Source organism: Cavia porcellus, unplaced genomic scaffold (genome assembly GCF_034190915.1).
Source record: "Cavia porcellus strain 051 isolate PalLab524CR breed Dunkin Hartley unplaced genomic scaffold, mCavPor4.1 scaffold_21, whole genome shotgun sequence".
In the NCBI taxonomy this organism is placed as follows: Eukaryota; Metazoa; Chordata; class Mammalia; order Rodentia; family Caviidae; genus Cavia; species Cavia porcellus.
Window position 1 is genome coordinate 29845742 of NW_026947504.1, and position 19986 is coordinate 29865727.

A 19986-nucleotide genomic window follows, 5' to 3' on the forward strand; every position below is an offset into this window, starting at 1 on the left:
CTAATGAGCAGTCTTCAGTCTGTAGCTTATCTATCCTCTGAATTCACTTGGATTTTACACCTTGGTCAGAGGCTCTAGATGCGGCCATAGACCAGGACTGGTCAGTGAGCTCTTAGGAAATGGGCTGCAAAGTAGGAGGTGAACTTCAGGCAAGTGAGAAGCTCTATCGTATTTACAGCTGCTCCCACTGTCTGGTAAGATCATCAGTCTCACTGAAACAGGAACTCCACAAGAACTGTTTCCTTGAGCTCCTTAGGTGAATCTGGTGCCTCACAGGTGAGGTGGAGCTAAGGCAATGCTAGGTTGGAGAATGTAGTATTGAAACATATACTGAAAAACAAAAAACAAAGAAACCACCTACCTCATCCATGGAAAAAAACTGTCAACCTGCTGCTGGGCGGAAATGACTGGGGAAAGCTGAGTTTGCTCACCTCTTCCCTGACAGTCTCCGCTCTGCTGCTATGACAGCACCAATCTTCCTCTGCTCCTGTGCTCACTGCCCTTGGTTTCTGTTCTTACACCGGCCCTTTCCCTCTACCTAACTCCTGACACGCCGGCATCTCCTCTGAGGCCTTCATACCTCTCACTGTAGACTTCTGTCTCATCTTTGTCCTTCTACATTGACCGCATTCCCTTTTCAGGTTCTACTTAACACCAAATGTCAATAATTTATCTCTAATTATTCGAAGAATCTGACGATATTATCTCTTAACAGATACACTATTTAAAAAAAAACTATTAAGTAACATGATGCAAATCTCATACCTTAATTCTCTAACAATATTTTAGTTAAATAAAATGCACATATGAACAATTAACAATGAATGAAAATTACCTCTATCTCCAAGGTCTCTAAAAAAGGTTGATCCACGACCAGCCTTTGGGATTCCTGACAGGACATTCTCGATATCCTTTGAATACACATATTAAAATATTTCAATTTAACTTACAAAAGTTCATTTTCTATCTTACAACAAAAAAAAAACCCACCCCAACATATTGCTTACCTTCTTTGCTAACCTCTTGACTGATGTTTTACCTATAACAGAAAGGAAATATTATTTTTTAACCCATATTTGTTGGTAAAGTCAAGTTGCACTACAAAAGAAAATCATTTACAAGACAACCAAGCAAATATTTAGAAAACATACAGATTTACTATTAAACTAAAACTTAATATGCTAAAACTATGAGCCAAATGATTCTAAGACTAAAAGCACAAAGGTAGTTTTTTTGCAAAAGCTGAGATTTAGTCTCACTCCAGAAAGAATGGCTATCATCAAGAAATCAACCAATAATAAATGTTGGTAATGCTATGGGGAAAAAGGGAACTCATTTCTACTGCTGGTAGGAATGTAAATTGGTATGACCACTTGGAAATCTGTATGGAGAGCCCTGAAAAAACTAAAATTAGAGGTTCCATTTGACCCAGCAATTCCCCTTCTTGATATCTTTTCCAAAGAGGTAAAAGCGTCTCATGCCTATATCTTGTAATCTGAACAACCACTATGAACCAGTATATTAACTAGTGTTAATCTCCTCTTATTTTGTTTTGAAATTCTGTACCACCATTTTTATTCTTTTGTTTTTAAAATTTAAAAAATGGCAAAAAAAGAAGCATCACACAGTAATATAAATCACATCTATGGTTTCAACACCACCATTTGTAATCACTAAATCTTGGAAACAGCCCAGATGCCCATCAACAGATGAATGGATAAAGAAAAAGTAGTATTTATATACAATGATATTTATATACAATCTGCCATAAAGAAGGATAAAGTTGAGCTGTTTGTACATAAATGGATGCATCTTGAGACCATAATGAAATGAGATAAATAAGACATACAAGTTTAAGTATCACAATGTTTCTCTTGTATGAGAAACCAGAAGGATAAACAAGGAGCTAACTGGAAGACAGATATTGGGAAGTAGGAAGAACACGTTCAAGTGGGAAGGGGAATAAGGGAGCGGAAAGGGGAAGGGAGAAGGGAGGGAAAGAAAAAAAGATTTAAAGAAACAATGGGAGGAAAAAAAACTGAGAACAAAGTTTCTGCAAATGGGAAAAGGAAGAAGGGTGAAGGGAAAGAGAAAAGAAGAAATAAGATATATTATGTATTGTTACAAATTTCCTATGATGAATGTGAGAACTATGTATGGCAAATATGTACTAATAAAAAATTAAAACAAAAATTACAATAGATTTCACAAGTGTGTTACCCTGATCCTGATGTTTTGGATAAATTATTACCCTTACCTGATGAGAATTTAGGTCATATTGACACTGAAGGATTTGTTTTCTCATACAGATCTGTCAAAAAACAGGTGCTAAGACTCCTAGTGTTCATGGAAGTATAGTAGTGAAAACCTGCACTACTTTCAACTCTTAACTGATTAAAATACACATGATACGATTATAAAGCAGTTCTGTTGCCTTTAGTTATAATTAAAACTGGTAACACCAGCTATTTCACATGAATTTTAAGATTTGTTGGGCACACAGTAAACTAATTAAAAAATGGAAAATCCAGTTATTATATAATCAGATGGATATGAGTTCCTTGATATATGAACTATGTACATATATCTAAAATTCCCATCAAAATCAGCTGTCACAAGAGCATGTAGTTCAAACTTGTTACTTCTGCAGCACCTCCATTTTATAAATATACTACAGAGTTAATCTGGGAACCAAATGAAATGCTTTGACAGTGAAAGAGGAAAAATTAATGTGCTTTTGACACTAAACAAGTCTTAGGCTAATGCCTTCTTATGGCATGTTCTAAACAGTATAAACTGGTATTGACAAATGACTCTTAAATAGTCCTTTCAGTGTCTCATTAAAACAAGCACAACAAAACAAAAGCCTTATGTATATGAATATTAGAAGAATCCAAAAGAAATCGTGAAATTAGGAAGTAGAATCATTTTAGTAATAAATGCTTTACCTTGTTTTTATTGGTTATATAAAAGTCCCAGGACGGATTAAAATGGATGGAATTGAAAGCATCTCAATTTTAGAATTACTTTGAGCAATATGTTTTGGGTTTGGATTATGAAAATCAAAGTATTTAAAAACTTTTATTCTTGCCTATAACTCATCTCTTCTTTTAGTACATGCTTTTTACGTAATTCAGAGAGGACAAAATAGTCCAGTGACATCAACAGCAAGCAGACTAGCAGCAGAAAAGTGCTTGCGTATGTATTGGGCTGCCGTTCTTTCTGAGTTTCCCGGGGGAGGTGCAGGACATCTGTAAGAGTAAAAGAAGAGCTAACAGGCTTTCGATCTGCTTTCACCAGCAGGAAATGGACATCCACCGTGGGGGAGGGCTGGTGGTAAGTCAGGTGACAAATGCATTTTAAATTATTTGCCGTCTTGGCAGTCTGAAAATTAAGAAAATCTGTATTGAGTCCCACTCTGCGTGTATGCATGTGCATATGTAAGAATGCCCAGTTACTGGAAGGTTAGATGTTTCTCTACAGTGTTCAAGGCTGAGAGCAGATGGCGCTCACGGCCCTGGTACAACGAGGTCCTGATATTCTGCTCATCTGGAGGAAGAGGAAGTGAGGCATTCCTAGTGAGTCACTGGGGAATCTACAGAACTGACTTTTTTGGGCAGACAACTATATTATTAACTTCTGCTAGTAAGACCTCTAAAGAGATAAAAGCCAGTTGGCTCCTCCCCATCAATTTGCTTTCTTATTTGATCTGTATTATGTGAATGTTTTGGTTTACCTACATGGTTAGATCCACAAGTTCTCAAATATAAGAAAAGCATATGAACAATGATGTTTTTATTATTTTAGTGTCATTGTCTATTTCTTTTCTTTTTTTGGTCTTTTTAAGACAATCTCACTATGCAGCTTGAGCTGATCTTGGGCTCACTTTGTAGCCTAGGCCCGTCTTAAACTTGAAACAATCTTCTTGCCTCAGCCTTCACTATGGTGGGATTACAGGGAATGCACCCACACGGGCTTATCTATTTCTGTTCTAAAGCATAATTTAAAAATGAGTATTTTCACTGGGATCAAAGTTGATATTTTCTATAGCTTTTCTGCAATATTTTTATAATCCACTGAATTCATCCTTTTAAACAATATAGCTTAGCAGTTTTTAGCACCAACATCACCACAATCTAACTTCAGGATATTTTTATCACCCCACAATGGGAAAGCCTGTAGAAGCAGTCACTCTTCCTCTTCTCCTTCACTAGTCCAAGGAAATCACTAATCTAGGTTCTGCATCTATGGACTTAACCTATCCTGGTAAAGTCACTCTACTAAGTGGAAAATTGTTGAATACAAGTTCCTGATACAAGCTGGATTGTATTATATAACCGTAGAACTTGCTTCTATAGTTAAAGATATCAGACAAATAGTTGCCACAGTCTGTCAGTAGCCAGGCTGTGCTTGTCTACGGTTATTGCTAACTGTACTTCTGTAACCAGCATGCCATACCTGTTATAATGTATTTTTCTCCCCTGTATGACAACACTGAGATCGCAAGGAGTCATAACCATCACTATAGTCCAGTATCAAAGGAATGAGCCTTGAGTCAAAAAGTAACTCCACATTCTTAATATATTGGCTAAGTAGGTTCTGGGGATAGACAGAAAGACTAAGAACTAACTACGTCTAGAAGACATCCCTGAGGAATAGACATCACCTAGGAAAGCCTTGACACTAGGGAAAAAGCTATCTAACATAAGAAATCTGCAAGCACCAAAACAGAAAACAAAATAAAATAAAAATAGAAAATGACCAGAGGAAGAAGCAAAATGAAACCCCAAATGTCCAGCCCAACCAGGACAGGTCCAGAGTACACGGAGATAGAGGAAAGTTCCAGGAAACTGGAAATTTCTGAAATGATAACAGACAAAGTAAAAACAAAAGTAAGAGATTATTGAAAAAATAATTTCTAATATACAAAAAGAAATGACAAAATGAAAAAAATTAAAACAGACACAAAGAAACAAATAAAGGAGCTTAAGAAAATGATGGAAACCATCAAATGCCCAATACAGACAAGAAATGGAATCAATAAAACAGATCCAAACAGAAACACAGGAGATTAAAAACTCCACTGAAATTATATGCAACAGATTTTTTGAAGGTGAGGATAGAATATTAGACCTAGAAGGCAGGAATGTGATTAGTGACCAGGAAAAGAAAGATATCTTAACAATAATAAGGATCATGAAAAAATCAATCCAACAGCTACAAGATGAAGCAAAGAAAAATGTAAGACTGACTGGAGTCAGTGAAAAAACTAGAGATAGCACTAAAGCTATTAACAATCTCTTTTTAGAAATAATGGCAGAAAATTTTCAAAAGAATTAAAAGTGAGGCATACAGAACTCGAAATAGCCATGAGCAAAATAAATCTACACCAAGGCATATAATAATCAAGATTCCAGAAATTCAGCACAAGAAAAATTTACGAAAAGAAGCTAGAGAAAAGAAACAAATCAACTATACAGGAAAGTCCATCAGAATCATAGCAGACTTCTCAACACACTCAAATCAAGGAGAGCATGGAGTGAGGTATTTCAAGCCCTAAAAGCAAACAGTCTTCAACCCAGATTGATGTACCCCACAAAACTATCTTTCAAATTCAACACAGAAAATGGTATTTCCATGACAACAACTGAAGAAATTCATGACCACCAAACTAGCTATATAGAATGTATACTACTGAAGGATATACTACAAAGAGATAATGAAGACCATAAGCACATGAACATCTTTAGAAAGAAACTGCCAAGTAAGGCAAGCAATCAAACAGAGGAGAAAGACAGGGAACCAACAACAGGAAAATAACATGAAAAAGGTAAGCCAGTATGTATCAGTTATAACCGTCAATGTCAATAACCTCAGCTCACTAATCAAGAGAAACAGAATGACAGAATGGATCAAGAAACAAGAATCAACAATATGCTGCATTTAAGAAACAATTTAACCCAAAAAGAAATTCATAGACCAAAAGTCAAAGGATGAAAAACAATTTTCCACAAGAACCCAGAAAAAAGCAGGGGTAGATATTCTATTTGCACACAGTATAAACTTTAAGCCAAAACTAATCAAAAGAGACAAGGAAAGTCACTGCACACTTGTTAAGGGAAAAGTCTATGAATGAGATAACAATTTTAAGTATATATACACCAAATACCAGTGCACCCAACTACATAAAACAAGTATTAACAGCCATGAATAAACATATAAGCATTAACACAACTGCAGTAGGGGATCTTAATACTCCATTCTCACAAATAGAATGACCAACTAGACAAAACAACAACAACAAAAATAAGAATTAAGCTGTTTGTGAACAAATGGACTTGATAGATGTCTACAGTGTTCACACTCCAAAAGATCAGAATACACATTCTTCTCAGCTGCACATAGGATGCTGTCCAAAATAAGACTACATACTAGCCCACAAAACATGTTTAAGTAAATACAGAGAATCTGAAATCATTCCTTGAGCACTATTTGATCATAGCACAATGAAACTAGAAATCACTGACAAAAAAAAAAAATCACAAAAACTACACAAACACATGAAAATTAAAAACTACACTTCTGAACAACCAATAGGTCACACAGTAAATTAAAACATGAAATTACATAGTACATACAATTAAACTATAATGCCTATACAACATACCACAACTTACGGGACACAATGTAAGTAATCATGAGGGAAATTTACAGTGATAAACTCTCACATCAGGAAAACAGAATGAGCTCAAATAAAAAACCTAATATCAAATCTCAAACTTCTAGAAAAAGAAGACCCAAAGCTCATATGAGAGAGGAAATTATAAAGAGCAGAAATTAATGCAAATGAGATTCAGAAAACAATACAAAGAATCAATGATTTGAAAAGCTGGTTCTTTGAAAGAATTAATAAAACTGATAAATCATTAGCCAACTTCATCAAAAAGAAAAAAACAAATTTAGGCAATTAGGAATGAAAAGGGGGAAATCATAACAGATCCCACAGAAATTCAGAAGATCAGCAATATCTGCTATGAGAACCTATATTCCTATAAGGTAGAAACACAGAAGAAATGGACAGATTCCTAGACACAATCCAATTGCCAAAATTCAATCAAGAAGATATAAAAATTCTAAATAATCTGTTATCAGCCAATGAGATTGAAATGTAATTAAAAATTTACCAACAAAGGAAAGCCCAGATCCTGACAGATTCACAATTGAATTCTACAAGAAATTTAGAGGAGAACCAATGTTGAAACTAATGCTGAAACTCTTTTAGGAAATTGAAAGGGAAGCAGAACTATAATCAAGTCTTCTGGAATTAACTTGCATAATCTTGTGACTATACCAAAAACCACTGAGCCGTAATTCAAAATGAATTTTAGGCTATGTGATTTATACCTCAACTTGAAACAAATTTTAATTAGAAGCACTACAGCAAATTAGTAATAATAAAATTTGTAAGATAGCTAAGAATTACTGAGAGTAGCCTATATGCTTCAGTATGTTCAGGCATTTTATAGAAATGATCTCATCTAATCAAAACAGCCATATGAGATGTAATATCCTTATTTCACCTTATGGATGAAGGAAATTTACAGAATGGGTAACTTACAATTCAGCTGGCAAAAGAAGTAGTTTAAAGCTTAAGCTTATGTTTTTATACTACACAAAATGGGAAATAAATTTTAAAAGTTCAGAGATGTTTTAAGAGGAGAAATTCAAACAGCATTTTTTAAAAGTTTTAAATATATTTTAAAAGAGATATTTCAAAAAATTGATTGAAAGCCTAAATCAAACCTGAACGCTGCCTGACTCTTTCTCTTGGTTATGGTTTATATCTAGATGTTTCACTAATGCCTCATGGGGTCTCAGGTGGGACCTTTGGAAGGTGACTGGATTGCAGGGGCACTATGTATTTTCCTTGCTCCAGGACGTGAGGCCTGGCCCAAAGAGATGGGTCATTGTGGTGTGACCTGGAATGTTATATTGCCCTTTTCCCCTCCACTGACTCCCTGCTTCCTGTTTGCCATAAGGTGAGCAGCTTCCTGCCAGTCCCTCCCCCCACGCTGCTTCTGGCTGGAGCCTGCAGACCATGTAAGGACTGAGACTTCTAAAATGTGAGCCAAAATAAGCCTCTCCTCCTTTCAATTGTGGGTGTCAGGTATTGTGTTCCAGCAACAAGGAAAGTAACTAAAAATGCTCTCATTTCAAAAGGTCACTGCATTGATGCTTAAACTGTTCGGTTCTGACCTGTGTTATTCTATTGATAAGCTCTTTTCTGTCTCAATCTCCCTCCCTTTTTTAAAAATTAATTTATTTCTTAGTATCTTTTAATTAAAGGAAAACTAAATTAAAAATAGCGAGATATATTATAGTAACTTTTTTGTTTTCCTATTAACCTGACTTGAACCCTTGTATTATTCTCCACATCTTGTTCTGATTGATTTTATTATATTCTGTTTTGTTTAATAGTATCAAATTTGAGGGTATAAGCAACCACTTTAAAGGCAACCAGATAGTCTATGATGCCCATTATGGTTTGACTATTATCTTCTTTGGAAGTCCTGTAAGATCTTCAATGTGGGTTTTAGTGGTCTTGTCCTGTACTGCTTTGTTCAATTCTTTTATACCAGCTAATATAGGCACCTCTTTTTAGGATAACAAGAGGCATAGTGGTAACCATTGTTGATCACCTATTTAATCTCTTTTTGCCTTATATACCATGTCCATCCTCCTGTTCTGACTCTGTTTTGCTTTGTCACATTGGGTTTTTTTTGTTCTGTTTTGTTTTGTCTTGTTTCTTGTTTTATGTTTTATTTTTTATTTCCTCTTCAAAGAAAAAGTTATAAGAACTGTGCGAGTAATGGAACCCAAAATGTGTGACTGTTAGCGTAAAAAAGGGAGGAAAGAAAGTGATCTAAAGGATATAATTGCAAGTGTATTTAAGTGTGTAGGATAGAAAACCATATTACTGAGTTTTTGTTGGATCATTGAACAGAACTGTCTGCAATCTCACTGTATTAATGTCCACTTTGTATGCTTTAATTTTGTAACCTGGACAACTGTTTCTGAGATGACAATATGTAATCTATTAACTAGTTAATCCTTACTGTATATGTTTTCTCTTGAAATTCTGTATCACTTGTAGCCTTTTACGTCTTGCTTTGTTTTGTTTTTCTCTTTAAATTAAAAAAAAAAGGTCACTGCAGAAATACAGCACATTTTCTTTTAATTAATTTAATGGCAGTAATACAAGTTTTCCCTTATAATGGTATTAAAAAGGTTTTCCCTTATAGATTATGAAATAAAAACAATTTATTATTAGCCGGGCATAGTGGCTCACGCCTGTAATCCCAGCACTTGAGAGGCTGAGGTGGGAGGATTGTTGCGAGTTCGAGACCAGCCTGGGTTACAAAGTGAGCTCAAGGCCAGCCTAAACTGCATAGCGAGACCTCGTCTCAAAAAAGACCAAAAAAAAAAAAAATTTTTTTTTTATTATTAAAAAAACCAGTGAGTTTTCTACTTAAGCAAAAATTGTTTACAGTTGTTTGGTCTAACAGACCACTCAGCAAGATGCTTCTAAACTCTTAAAATGTTTGTTTTATGGTAATACTTCTAGAAAATTATAATAAAATTATCAGTTGAACAAAGATTTTTATGAAACAGTATACTCACCGCAGTTAATCACAGTGAAAAGATTATAGACTTATGTTTTAACATTAGGGAACTAATGTGCTAATATTAGGGAACTAATTAAATTACAGCATATTAACAAAACTATTACATAGTCATAGCAATATTTTAGAAAAATGTTTGACAACAATGCACTAAACAGAAAAAGATGCTATAAATAAACAGTATACTGTATGTGACACAGGGCTTCAAATATGTGTAAACTAAAGTGTATGTTAATGTTTGTCATGTCTGAGTGGTGGTGACAGAATTCTGGTTGACTTTATTTTCTGCTCTGTACTTTCCATACTGAACATGTATTTTATAACAAAATATTGTTTCTTAACCTAAAATATTTAGCTGCTGTGTTAACTTTCCACCACCGTGACAAAATACTTGAGATAATGAGCATGCTGCTCACGGTTTTGGGGGTTTCAGTGTGTAGTGAACTGGTCCTGTGGCTTCTGAGTCCCTGGCATGGTAGCAATCATGGAAGTATGTGTACAGAGCATACTTTCACCTCACAGCCAAGAAGGGAAAGGAGAGGAGAGGCCACAGCCCCTTCAAAGGCATCTCCCAGTGACCTAACTTCCTTCCATCTTCTACAGGACCAACCCACCAACAGACCTCAGGCTGTGACCAAGGCATCCACACATGGACTTGTAGGGTACACCCAGCTGCTGACATTTATCTGAATAATATGATTAAAATCCTAATAAAGAAAGTCAGCCATACAGTCTGATACAACTTTTAATTTTAATCTTTTAGTTGGGAATATTACTTTTAGCTTACAGTAGCTACCAGCTTTCTCACAGTCTCTTATTTAGTCTACCATGAGATAGAAACTATTATTTGATAAATCTTGAAGCAGTTAAAGAGTTCAAGTAGCTTACTCTGTGTCACAATAGGGAGGGTAGAGACAGGAATGACTCCAGATTCTTTCAACTCCAATGTGCAGCTGTTTGCTGCTATTACAAGGACACATCACATCCGAAGAGATCTTCACCCAGGTGTCAGTGCTTCTCAAGTTTTGGTCAAAATTTATCTGGAGGATACTTGTTAAAAGTACCTGGCACAGGGAAGATGATATTGAGAATTTGTGTCTTTGCTTTGCTGAGATGGGGTCTTACTGTATGGCCCATTCTTGTCTCAAACTTCTGGGTTCAAGAAATCCTTCCACCTCAGCTTCTTGGGTGCTGACCAAAGGTGCAATCCACTGTGCCTGGCTACCTTACTGAGATTTTTAGCAAATGCCCCAAGCAAATGTATTATCAAACAACTTAGAAAATCCTTTGTCATCAAATCAGAGTAGAAATAATGAAACGATACTATACTCAAATTTACAGAGCAAGAAACACTCTCAGAGAGAGCAGTCTGAAACCAGACATCTAGAGATGAAGACAAGAACTATAATGTATATTTTAACTGCAGTTTTTTTTTTTTTAAATCTGAGTTCATTTGTAGAAAAAGTCCAAGATAAATCCTCAGAGACATGAGATTTGAGGAGCAACTTTGGCATAGGTACTATGATAAATTCTACAGTCAACCCAATTATAACCCTTATCAGAGCGGTGTGTTAATGCTACCTAGTTAATATGAATTTGGCTGTCTTCCTCCCTAGTTTGTTTATTTCCTTTTGCTTACTCATTTATAACATGATCTCCCCTACTGTAAGCATAAACAGGCGCATAGAGGAGGGGTGAGAGAATGTGAAGCCCAGCCTGGCCCACTGCCCTGCCGTGTCTTTCTCAGGCCCTTGCTTCAATTCCCAGAAATGCCTCGCACTTGTTCTGTGACCCACTTTTGCTTATACTTGGCTTGTTATTGAGGTTGATAAAGGCTTAAATTATGACCTCATTTTTAGGGTATTTATATTACAAAAGGACTCCTGGATGTGAAAATAAAACTTTCAAGGAATTGAAGCTAAAATCACACTCCAATAAGAGGTGGCACACATTGTTTTAGAGGACAAGAGTAGCACCGTCTTAGTTTTCCCTTCAACAATGTTACCAATAATTATGACACAGTTTAGTTACACACACAGGAGCACAAATATCTCCTTGCTGTACCTTAGAGAACGGTTAGCTTTCCAAGGCTACATAAACCCAACAACTTTTGGTGTCAGTTTTTAACCACTGAAACTGGGCCAAGTTATACTTCAAAGTACAGAGATGATAATGCTCACTGTAAAATATTTAAAAACGTAGAAAATAAGTTTTAAAAACCCCACAACCACTCATAGTTGGAAAATTCAATTACGAACAAATACTGATTTCTGCATTTGATCCTAATGAACATTTTATAAAAGTAGCTAAAATTTCAGAGCTTCTTACATTCCACACCCTCGTGCTTTATTTGCATTACAATACTGTTTTCACAGTGTTTTGAGGTAGATATTATTAGTCTTCCCATTTTACAGATGAGAAAACCTAAGTTTGTAGGCCTTAGAGAACTCTGCCCACAGAGACTGGTCCAGCGAATAACAAACTCTTCTGCCTCATGTTAGGACCTGTCCTCTCCACTATAACATTTATAACGCACTGTATGGAGGCTGACTCCAACCACCCTCCATCTCACTGGGCCCTGTGATCTGCCTGATCCAGCACGGCTGCACCTGGCCCAGCTCCCATGGGACCCCATCAGTCTTTCACTCTGGACTCATTGGCTCTCTTTTGTCACAGGTTCTTTGGCTAACCCCATCCCGGGGTAACACCCACCTCTGCCTAATCCATGCCAGGGTCTGAGTGGATGAACATGGTGGGGAGAAATATCACAACCACACTGAAAAGAGTCAGTCTGAATCCACAATTAATAAAGAGGGACTTCACTAAGGCACTGGCAATCCATTTCTTAATCCATCTACTCTTACTGGTTCAAAAGGTGACTTCTGTGAACCTCCAATACTCTTCCTGTGCTTTACTCTCAGCTAATGACTGCCTCCAAATTCACAGAGAAACAGAAAGATGGTCAGCAGTTTCCGCAGGGCTCCCGTCAGATGGCCCCTGCTCGCCCGCCGTTCCGGGGACCCTGCAGGCCTAGCTAACGTGCATGTCCACCGTCTGCCCGGGACCTTGGTCCTAGAAAGTCTTTCTTTCCTCACTGTGCCACCAAGTTCTCTCCTGGCTGCCGGCACACGCAGCACTTGTCACCTCACTTTAAAACTCTACGCTCGGCTGCATTTCCACCTCCATCTACTGCTCCATTTCTCTGCTCCTTTATGGCAAATCACTTCAAGGTCTGGCTCTCATTTGTTTCCATTCTCCTTTTCATTTTTTTCTTAAACTTATTCTAGTCAGGTTTTCATTATCATATCACTCTACCAAAAAATCGTTCTTCATAAAATAGTTCTTCATTCTTCCAATGGTGAATTCCTGCTCCTCAGTTCTCAGTAGTACTTTCCATAACTTATGCTCTCCGTTCCGTGAAACACTTCCTTTACTTGAACTTCACAAAGCACCCTGCTTTCCTGGTTTCCTCTGTTGTTTTAAAGACAGGTTCTCACTGTACAGTTCCAGCTGGCCTCGGAACTCACCATGTAGCCCAGGACAGCCCTGAACTCACGGCGATTCTCCTGTCTCAGCCTTCTAAGCAATGTGATTACAGGTGTGCACCACCACACCTGGTTCTCTTTTTAGGTAACTGTTCTTGCTTTCCTCTCATCTCTCCAATAGCTAAGTGTCAGAATACCTGAGAGCTCAGTCCTGTGACTTCTTTTCTATCGAAATTCACTTCTGAGATCTCAAGTATCTTACTCTAAGTAGAACTTATATTCTGAAAATTCTGAAATTTACATTCAAGACAGCAAAGGCTATTCATAGGCTGCAAGAAATAAACAGCAGGAAAATGATGGAATCAGAAGACAGAGTGTACCAGTTGTAGCAGGGTGAGGTGTACCGTTTCCAATTAAAAAGGGTAGGAATGTCAGGGAGGTTCTTTGGTTGTGAGGTAGAAAGGCAAAGAATTCCTTGACTCATGGCCTTACTTTGCTCAGTAAAAAACAAGTCAACTTATATCATAAGTGAATGAAGAATGTACCAAAAGAAAAAGAATGAAAAAAGGAGCAAAGGTTCAGAAGAGTCGATGAAGGGAATGAGAGGGAGCTTACTGATATGTAAATAATTTGGGGAACTAGGTGAATACATTTAGTAGCTCTGGTCTACACAATATGACTTTTCCCTACCAGTTCACAGCAGGCTAGTTGAACATGGACAAATGGGAAAGATATTGCAAACTGTTATTAGAGTGATAAAATGACAAACCCTGTGGCTAAAGAAAAAGAAGAAAATCCAAAGGAGTGGAGCTTTGGAATGACAGAAACCAGGTAAAGTAGGAAAACAGTTAAAACTTGTTACCAGAGAGGGAATTCTGAAATGTGAGCTTTAAAAACGAGCAATTCCAAGTTTAACAGTGAGAATGAAGGTCACTGGAATGAAGTATAAGGCTGAAAAAGTAGAAGATAAGGAAAGGAAAATGGTGATGTGGCCAGGTAAACTAAGTCTCAAAGGACTTTCATGGTGTTTATAGAGCACACCGTGGAGGACCCCGAACTCTACCAAGGAACCACGGATCTGTGAAGGCAGTCTCTGCTTGACAGTACTGCGAGATGATTTCCATAAGCTGTATCAGTTGCTATCGATAAAGTATATTATTTGCAAGAAGGCTACAAAGATGACTATAGGTGAAAGTGAGTTTATGAACTATGAATCTCAGATGGTTTGGTATCTTTCTGTTTATAGAGGGAACCCTGGTTCTGCAGTTCATCATGATCTGTAGGAATGCAACAGAGATTCTTATTCTCCAGGATGGAAAATGAAGACAAAGTGCATAAAAGATGTATTATTTGGCCTACCAAACTACTGAATTCTTTTTTTTTTTTTTTCTGTCTTTTTTCTTTTTATCGGTACCGGGGATCGAACTCACAACTACGCTTGCAAGGCAGGTGCTTATGCCGCTGAGTTAAACCTCCAGCCCCCAAAACTACTGAATTTTTAATCTGGCTAAATGCCTAATGATAGAGTTTAATTGCATTCCAATGAATAATACAAGTGGAAATAATCTTCAATCATAGTTTACTTTAGTTCTTTGAACATATAATGGCTATTCTTCAGTTTTATTTATTTATTTTTGCTGAATCTGGTTGCAATTATAAGCAGTTTCTGTTACTTGCTGTCTAGAAGGCCATATTTTTCTTTTTCTTTGCATAGCCCAACATTTTACATCATCTACTGTAGCAACTCTGAGTACTAACTTTCCCCTCCTTGGGCTTGACTTCGTTTGCTTGGTTAAGTGCCCAGCTAGATTAGTGACCACTATCCCTCTGAACAGTAACAATCCCAAGGCTATTCTCAGAGAGTCACAGATTTGAGCTTGCCAGCAGTCACCCTGAGGCGATAGACATTAACAGAAGCTCTAAGTTTCTTTATAGGAGCTAAGTATTGCTAACTTCCAGCCATCTGCTCCACTGATCTCACAAATTCTCTGAGACATTTGATTGCTCTGGTGATAATCCAATCACATCTGGGTTCCTCTGAGGGAGTAATTCCTTTGGGTGATGTTTCATGTTTGTTACAGTTCCGCAGGGCTCCTTGCTTTCCCGAGGGCTCCTCTGCAGCCTTCAGGTTAGCCTATTATTTTGTGAATCTACCAATGTTCTCCCCATTACCCTTTACCCGATCTATACCTGTTTTTGAGAATGGTTTGGTTTTTTAGAAACAGGGTCTTGCTTTCTCATTGGGGCTGGCCTTGAACTCACTATGCAGCCCAGGCTGGCCTCCATCTCACAGTGATCCTTCTGCCTCAGCCTCCCGAGTGCCAGGATTACAAGTGTGTGCCACCACTCCTGGCTGAGAGTGGTTTTTAAGCTGTAATTTCTCCATTTTCTATTGAAAATGAAGCCCGATTTTTGGGAGAGTTTAGGAGCTACTTGTTTTATCTGCTTTTCTTCTCCAGGCAAACCTCTGAGGCTGGGGCTCTGGAGCTGGCAGCAGAGGTCACAGTCTACTGAGATACCCTCACTCTAGCAGATGAGTGGTAATAATATGTGGGATACTGCCTAGAGAGTCTGGTGTTCAGAATTCTCTATGGTCAAGGGTGGAGCCTCCACTCCACAAGTGAGGGCTCAGTAGGAACTCCCGCTGCTCAGGTGTGCTTGAGGGAACTCAGCCTTGGCAACAAGCTGCTGGCGCAGGAAGAGAACTACAGAAGCCCAGCTGCTTCCAGGAAGGAAAGCGTCCGGCTGCAGGAGTACCACTGCTCTTGATCTCAGCCGTCCCGAATGAATGCCCATCCCACAGAGTAAGAGCAGGTTAGAAGGTATCAGCCCTTGTCCACACATCCCATGCTCTCCCTTTTCTTAACCAATTTCAAATTTTTTTCTTAAACAAGTGTTTCTTAATTTGCTATATAACTTAAAGATTATTTAAATGATGGTCTTAAAAAAACATTCACCATGTTCAGTGGGCAGTAGATACACGAAGCTCCTCCTGCAGCCAGGATTCACACTGTTCTCAGTTTATTCACTTTCACTACATAAAATTCCCTGGTGAGAATATACCACAATTTATGTATTCATTCTCTTAATAATGGACACTTACAGTCTTTTGTGTGCTAATACAAGGCTGAGCCTATAAGCATTCTTTATATATGCCCTATTGCACATGGATGTGTACTCTGCTGGGCACACAGTAGATGTAGACCTAGGAAAGGATTTATAGGACAGAGACATGCTGATGTCTACAAGGGAGTGTCACACTGCTTTCTTTTTTTTTTTTCTTTTTCATTTTTACCGGTACCAGGGATCGAACTCACGACTGCCTGCTTGCAAGGCAGGCGCTTATGCCGCTGAGCTAAATCCCCAGCCCCCACACTGCTTTCCAAAGTAGTTTCCGTACATATTTCCAAACAACAGTGTATAAAAATCCTTGTTGACCCACACCCTCAACTTCTATTAAGACTTAATTGTTGCCAATCTAATAGGTGTAAACTTATCTGACTGGAGTTACTAACAAGAATAAACATGATTATGTCCATGTTCATTGTTTTCATGTTTTCTCTTCTGTGCGTACCTATTTATTTCTCCTGTCCCTTTTCTTCCCGCTTAAGACAGGGTCTTGCCAAGTTGCTCAGCTGGGCCTCAAATGAATTAGAGGCATGCATCACACTCCTGCCTGAGGTCTCTTCTGTTCTTTTTTTTGGTAACCAGGAGTCCTTGCACTTGCCAGGCAGGTGCCTATACCGCTGAGCTATATCCTTGGGCCCTCTTCTGTCCATCTTTCGACAGGGTAGTCAGGGAAGAAAGACTGTCTTCTTCTTCTTTTTTACTATAATGTCTCTTGTTTATTTTACTTTTAAGATCTTCTTTACTACCCCCGCCCTTAGCTCTTCATTGTGTGGTTTTAGGGACCCAACTCAGGGTTTTATGTACGCTAGTGTTCTATAGCTGAGCTCCACCCCCAGCATGGGCTCTTGGGTTGGCTCTTGGAGCTGAATTAATACAAGAGCTGATTAACTTGAAAATGCATAGAAATTTCCTTAAATTTACAGGTACATGGATATCCTCTGTAGAAAGTGAAGTCTGAAGAAATGACCAAAGCAAGATACTTTTAAACTTTTTAGACTTTAAGTTTAAAAGTTTAAACTTTTAAACTTTAGATCTGTGAAGAAATGACAGGACAAATAGGTCCCTAGACTGAGATGAATGCTATGGATGTCACTAAGAGACATATATGCGGTTTTGAAAGGTGTAAAAGTTAGGTGAAGATAAGGGTTACTTCAAAAAGTGTGTTCAATGGGGCTGCAATGAATTACCAGTTACCACTGCTGTGATCAGGGAGTTTTCCAGCCTTGGTACATGAAGAACATTCTTTCCAAAGGAATCTTTATGGCTTGCTCCATTTATGAAGAAAACAGGCCATGTGGCCATCTCTTCAAGTTCCTGTTCCTCAAGTGATTTCAGCTTGAAATAATCGATACACCAACAATTAACTCCTTAACTGCCTTGTTATTTTCTTAGTGTAGTTCTGTATGTAAATATTAAGTTTTGTCAAGCTACAACATGTGTTGAAATAGATTAGGTCTGTTTTGGCTTGTCTTTTCAATTTCTCTAAGATAACTTGTGATAAGCTAAAGTTCTAATTTTAGTGTGAATGAATTTTATCAATCCCTCATATTATTACTTTTTGTATCTTAAGAAACGTTTCTCCAACAAAATATGAGATGATCCAATATTGTGAATAAGTGAAATGACAGTAATCTTATAAAGGACAAGAGAGAGGAACTGGGAACACTCTATTACAAGGTACGTGCACCACACAGGAAGCAGTGAAGTATTTGAAAGTGGCTTTCATTAGAATTGTAAATGTATATTGCAAACCTTAAGCAACCAATAAAAAACTCTTTACAGTGGAATTGCCAGGTGTGGCCACACATACCTATAATCCCAGCACATGGGAGGATAATGCAGAAGCACTGCCACAAGTTCAAGGCCAGCTTAAACTATATGGCGGGACACTCTGTTGGTCACCTATTACCATGACAAAAACATAGGAGGCCCTCAGCTCACAAGAGGAAAGGTTTATTCAGGCTGCCAGTTTCAGCCCTGGACCTGTGGCAAGGCAGACCACCACGGCAGAAGGTAGGTAGTGAACAAAGTTGCTCCCCTCATGGCAGCAGGGAATTAAGAAAGAGAAGAAAAAGAGCAGGATCCTGCCAGCTCCTGCAAGGGGTGCCCCAATGACCTAACGTACTTCAGTAAGGTTCAAAGGTTCCTTACGGCACCCAGGCTGGGCCCACGGTTTGAACACTGGTGCTTTTGGGGACTGTTCAGGACCCAACTACAGCAGTTATCTCCCTGTTCTTGAAGGCTGTGTACTTTTTTCATTAGGGTCCTGAACATACTAATCACGGTTATTTTAATTTCCTGACCTCACAATTCCAAAAGGCCTGCTGTATTTCAATCTAGTACTGATTTCTGCCTTGTACTTCCAGACTGGGTTTTTCTTCTTTTAGCAAGCCTTCTGACTTACTGAGTCAGGAGATACTGATGTAAATACTGTGTGTACTAGGAATTGAACCTAGTGTAATGTGCAGGCGAGATAAACTGCTTGACACTGAGCTATACCCCAAGCCCTTTATGTTTACCTGTCTAGGATTTTGCTATATACACTGTCTGCAGTATTTGAATAGAGGGGCTCTGTTGAGGTGGTAGTGAGGTGTGTGTGGGAAAGCTGGGTGTGTTACATGTTACACAGTTCCAAGACCAGTTCTCAATCTTTCAGTCAGTCAAGACCAGCTTGGGCAACATAGTGAGACCATCCCAAAACAAAACAAAACAAAGGAAAACAAAACAAAACAACCGTTAGGTGAGACAAAAGGCTACAGAGAGCTCCTCCAGGTTGGCCAGGTTGTGGTAATATAGTTTGTTTTTTGTGCAGGTCTTTGTTAAGGAGAATGAAATTCTCAGGAGCATTCTGCAATGGCTATTTTCTCCTCCCCTTGAGGAAAAGAAGGGTTTTCTTAGATTTTCCTTGGAGAAGCTGGAGCTCCTTAAAGTAAAATTCACAAAAGTATATGGGTCTTCAGTTATTTTTATCTCAACCCAGTCAATTATTCTTGAATCTTGCTTGAAAATGGCACAGGGGGGATCCGGAGGAGAACATGGCGGACAGACAACAGCAACTACCGAAGGCTCTCTGAAAGGCTCGGCTCAGAGGCCAGGAATGATGCGGACTAAGGAGTCACGAACCAGTAGAGATATGCTCTGCTGACTCAGGAACGAACTGGGCTGAGAGAAACCAACTTAAAATATAGTCCTGGCGCTAAAATAGGAACAGAAAAGGCTCGGTGTGGAGGCTCGACTACGCGCCATTGGAAACCGCGATTTGGGTATCCCGCCGCGATTTGGGTTTCCCGCCGCCCGGCGGCTGGCTGCCTCCACAAGCGGCTCGGCAAGGAGAGACGCGCAGAAGCTCGGGAACGGGAGTCTGCGAACGGAGTCGAAAACAGGACGGACAAGGAGGCGTACACGAAAACTGACTGGTGGCAAGATGAGCGAGAAAACTGAGCCCCTACCACAGTTTGACTCCAGCGGAGGTTTTTCTGGGCTCGGGCAGTCCTGTCGGAGCAGGGCGCCGTGGCAACTCCAGCCACACATTCCCCTCTCGGACGGGATTGGTGAAAAGTCCCTGGCCTGAGTGACGCTGCTGGCGGACTCCCTAGGCTGGCCTAACCCAGATCCCAGAGCCTGACGGTGGCCCGGAGGAGTGACCGACTCCCGCATAGGCTCCCTCCTCCGCAACTCCCTGGGGCGCA

The 19986-nt window shown here is 38.8% G+C and overlaps 1 protein-coding gene across 3 annotated transcripts in view; it reads right to left on the reverse strand.

Annotated features, from left to right (window-relative positions):
• The window catches only part of Micu2 (mitochondrial calcium uptake 2), a 92642-nt gene that overhangs the window by 39839 nt on the left and 32817 nt on the right, over positions 1–19986 (reverse strand). For all 3 annotated transcript variants that reach the window (XM_013141135.3, XM_063232509.1, XM_003477394.5), the window contains exons 3-4: positions 1008–1039; positions 836–911 (exon numbers count right to left, since the gene is read on the reverse strand). In XM_013141135.3, coding sequence (XP_012996589.1) covers positions 836–911; positions 1008–1039 — 108 coding nt within the window. The remainder of the gene's footprint in view (positions 1–835; positions 912–1007; positions 1040–19986) is intronic.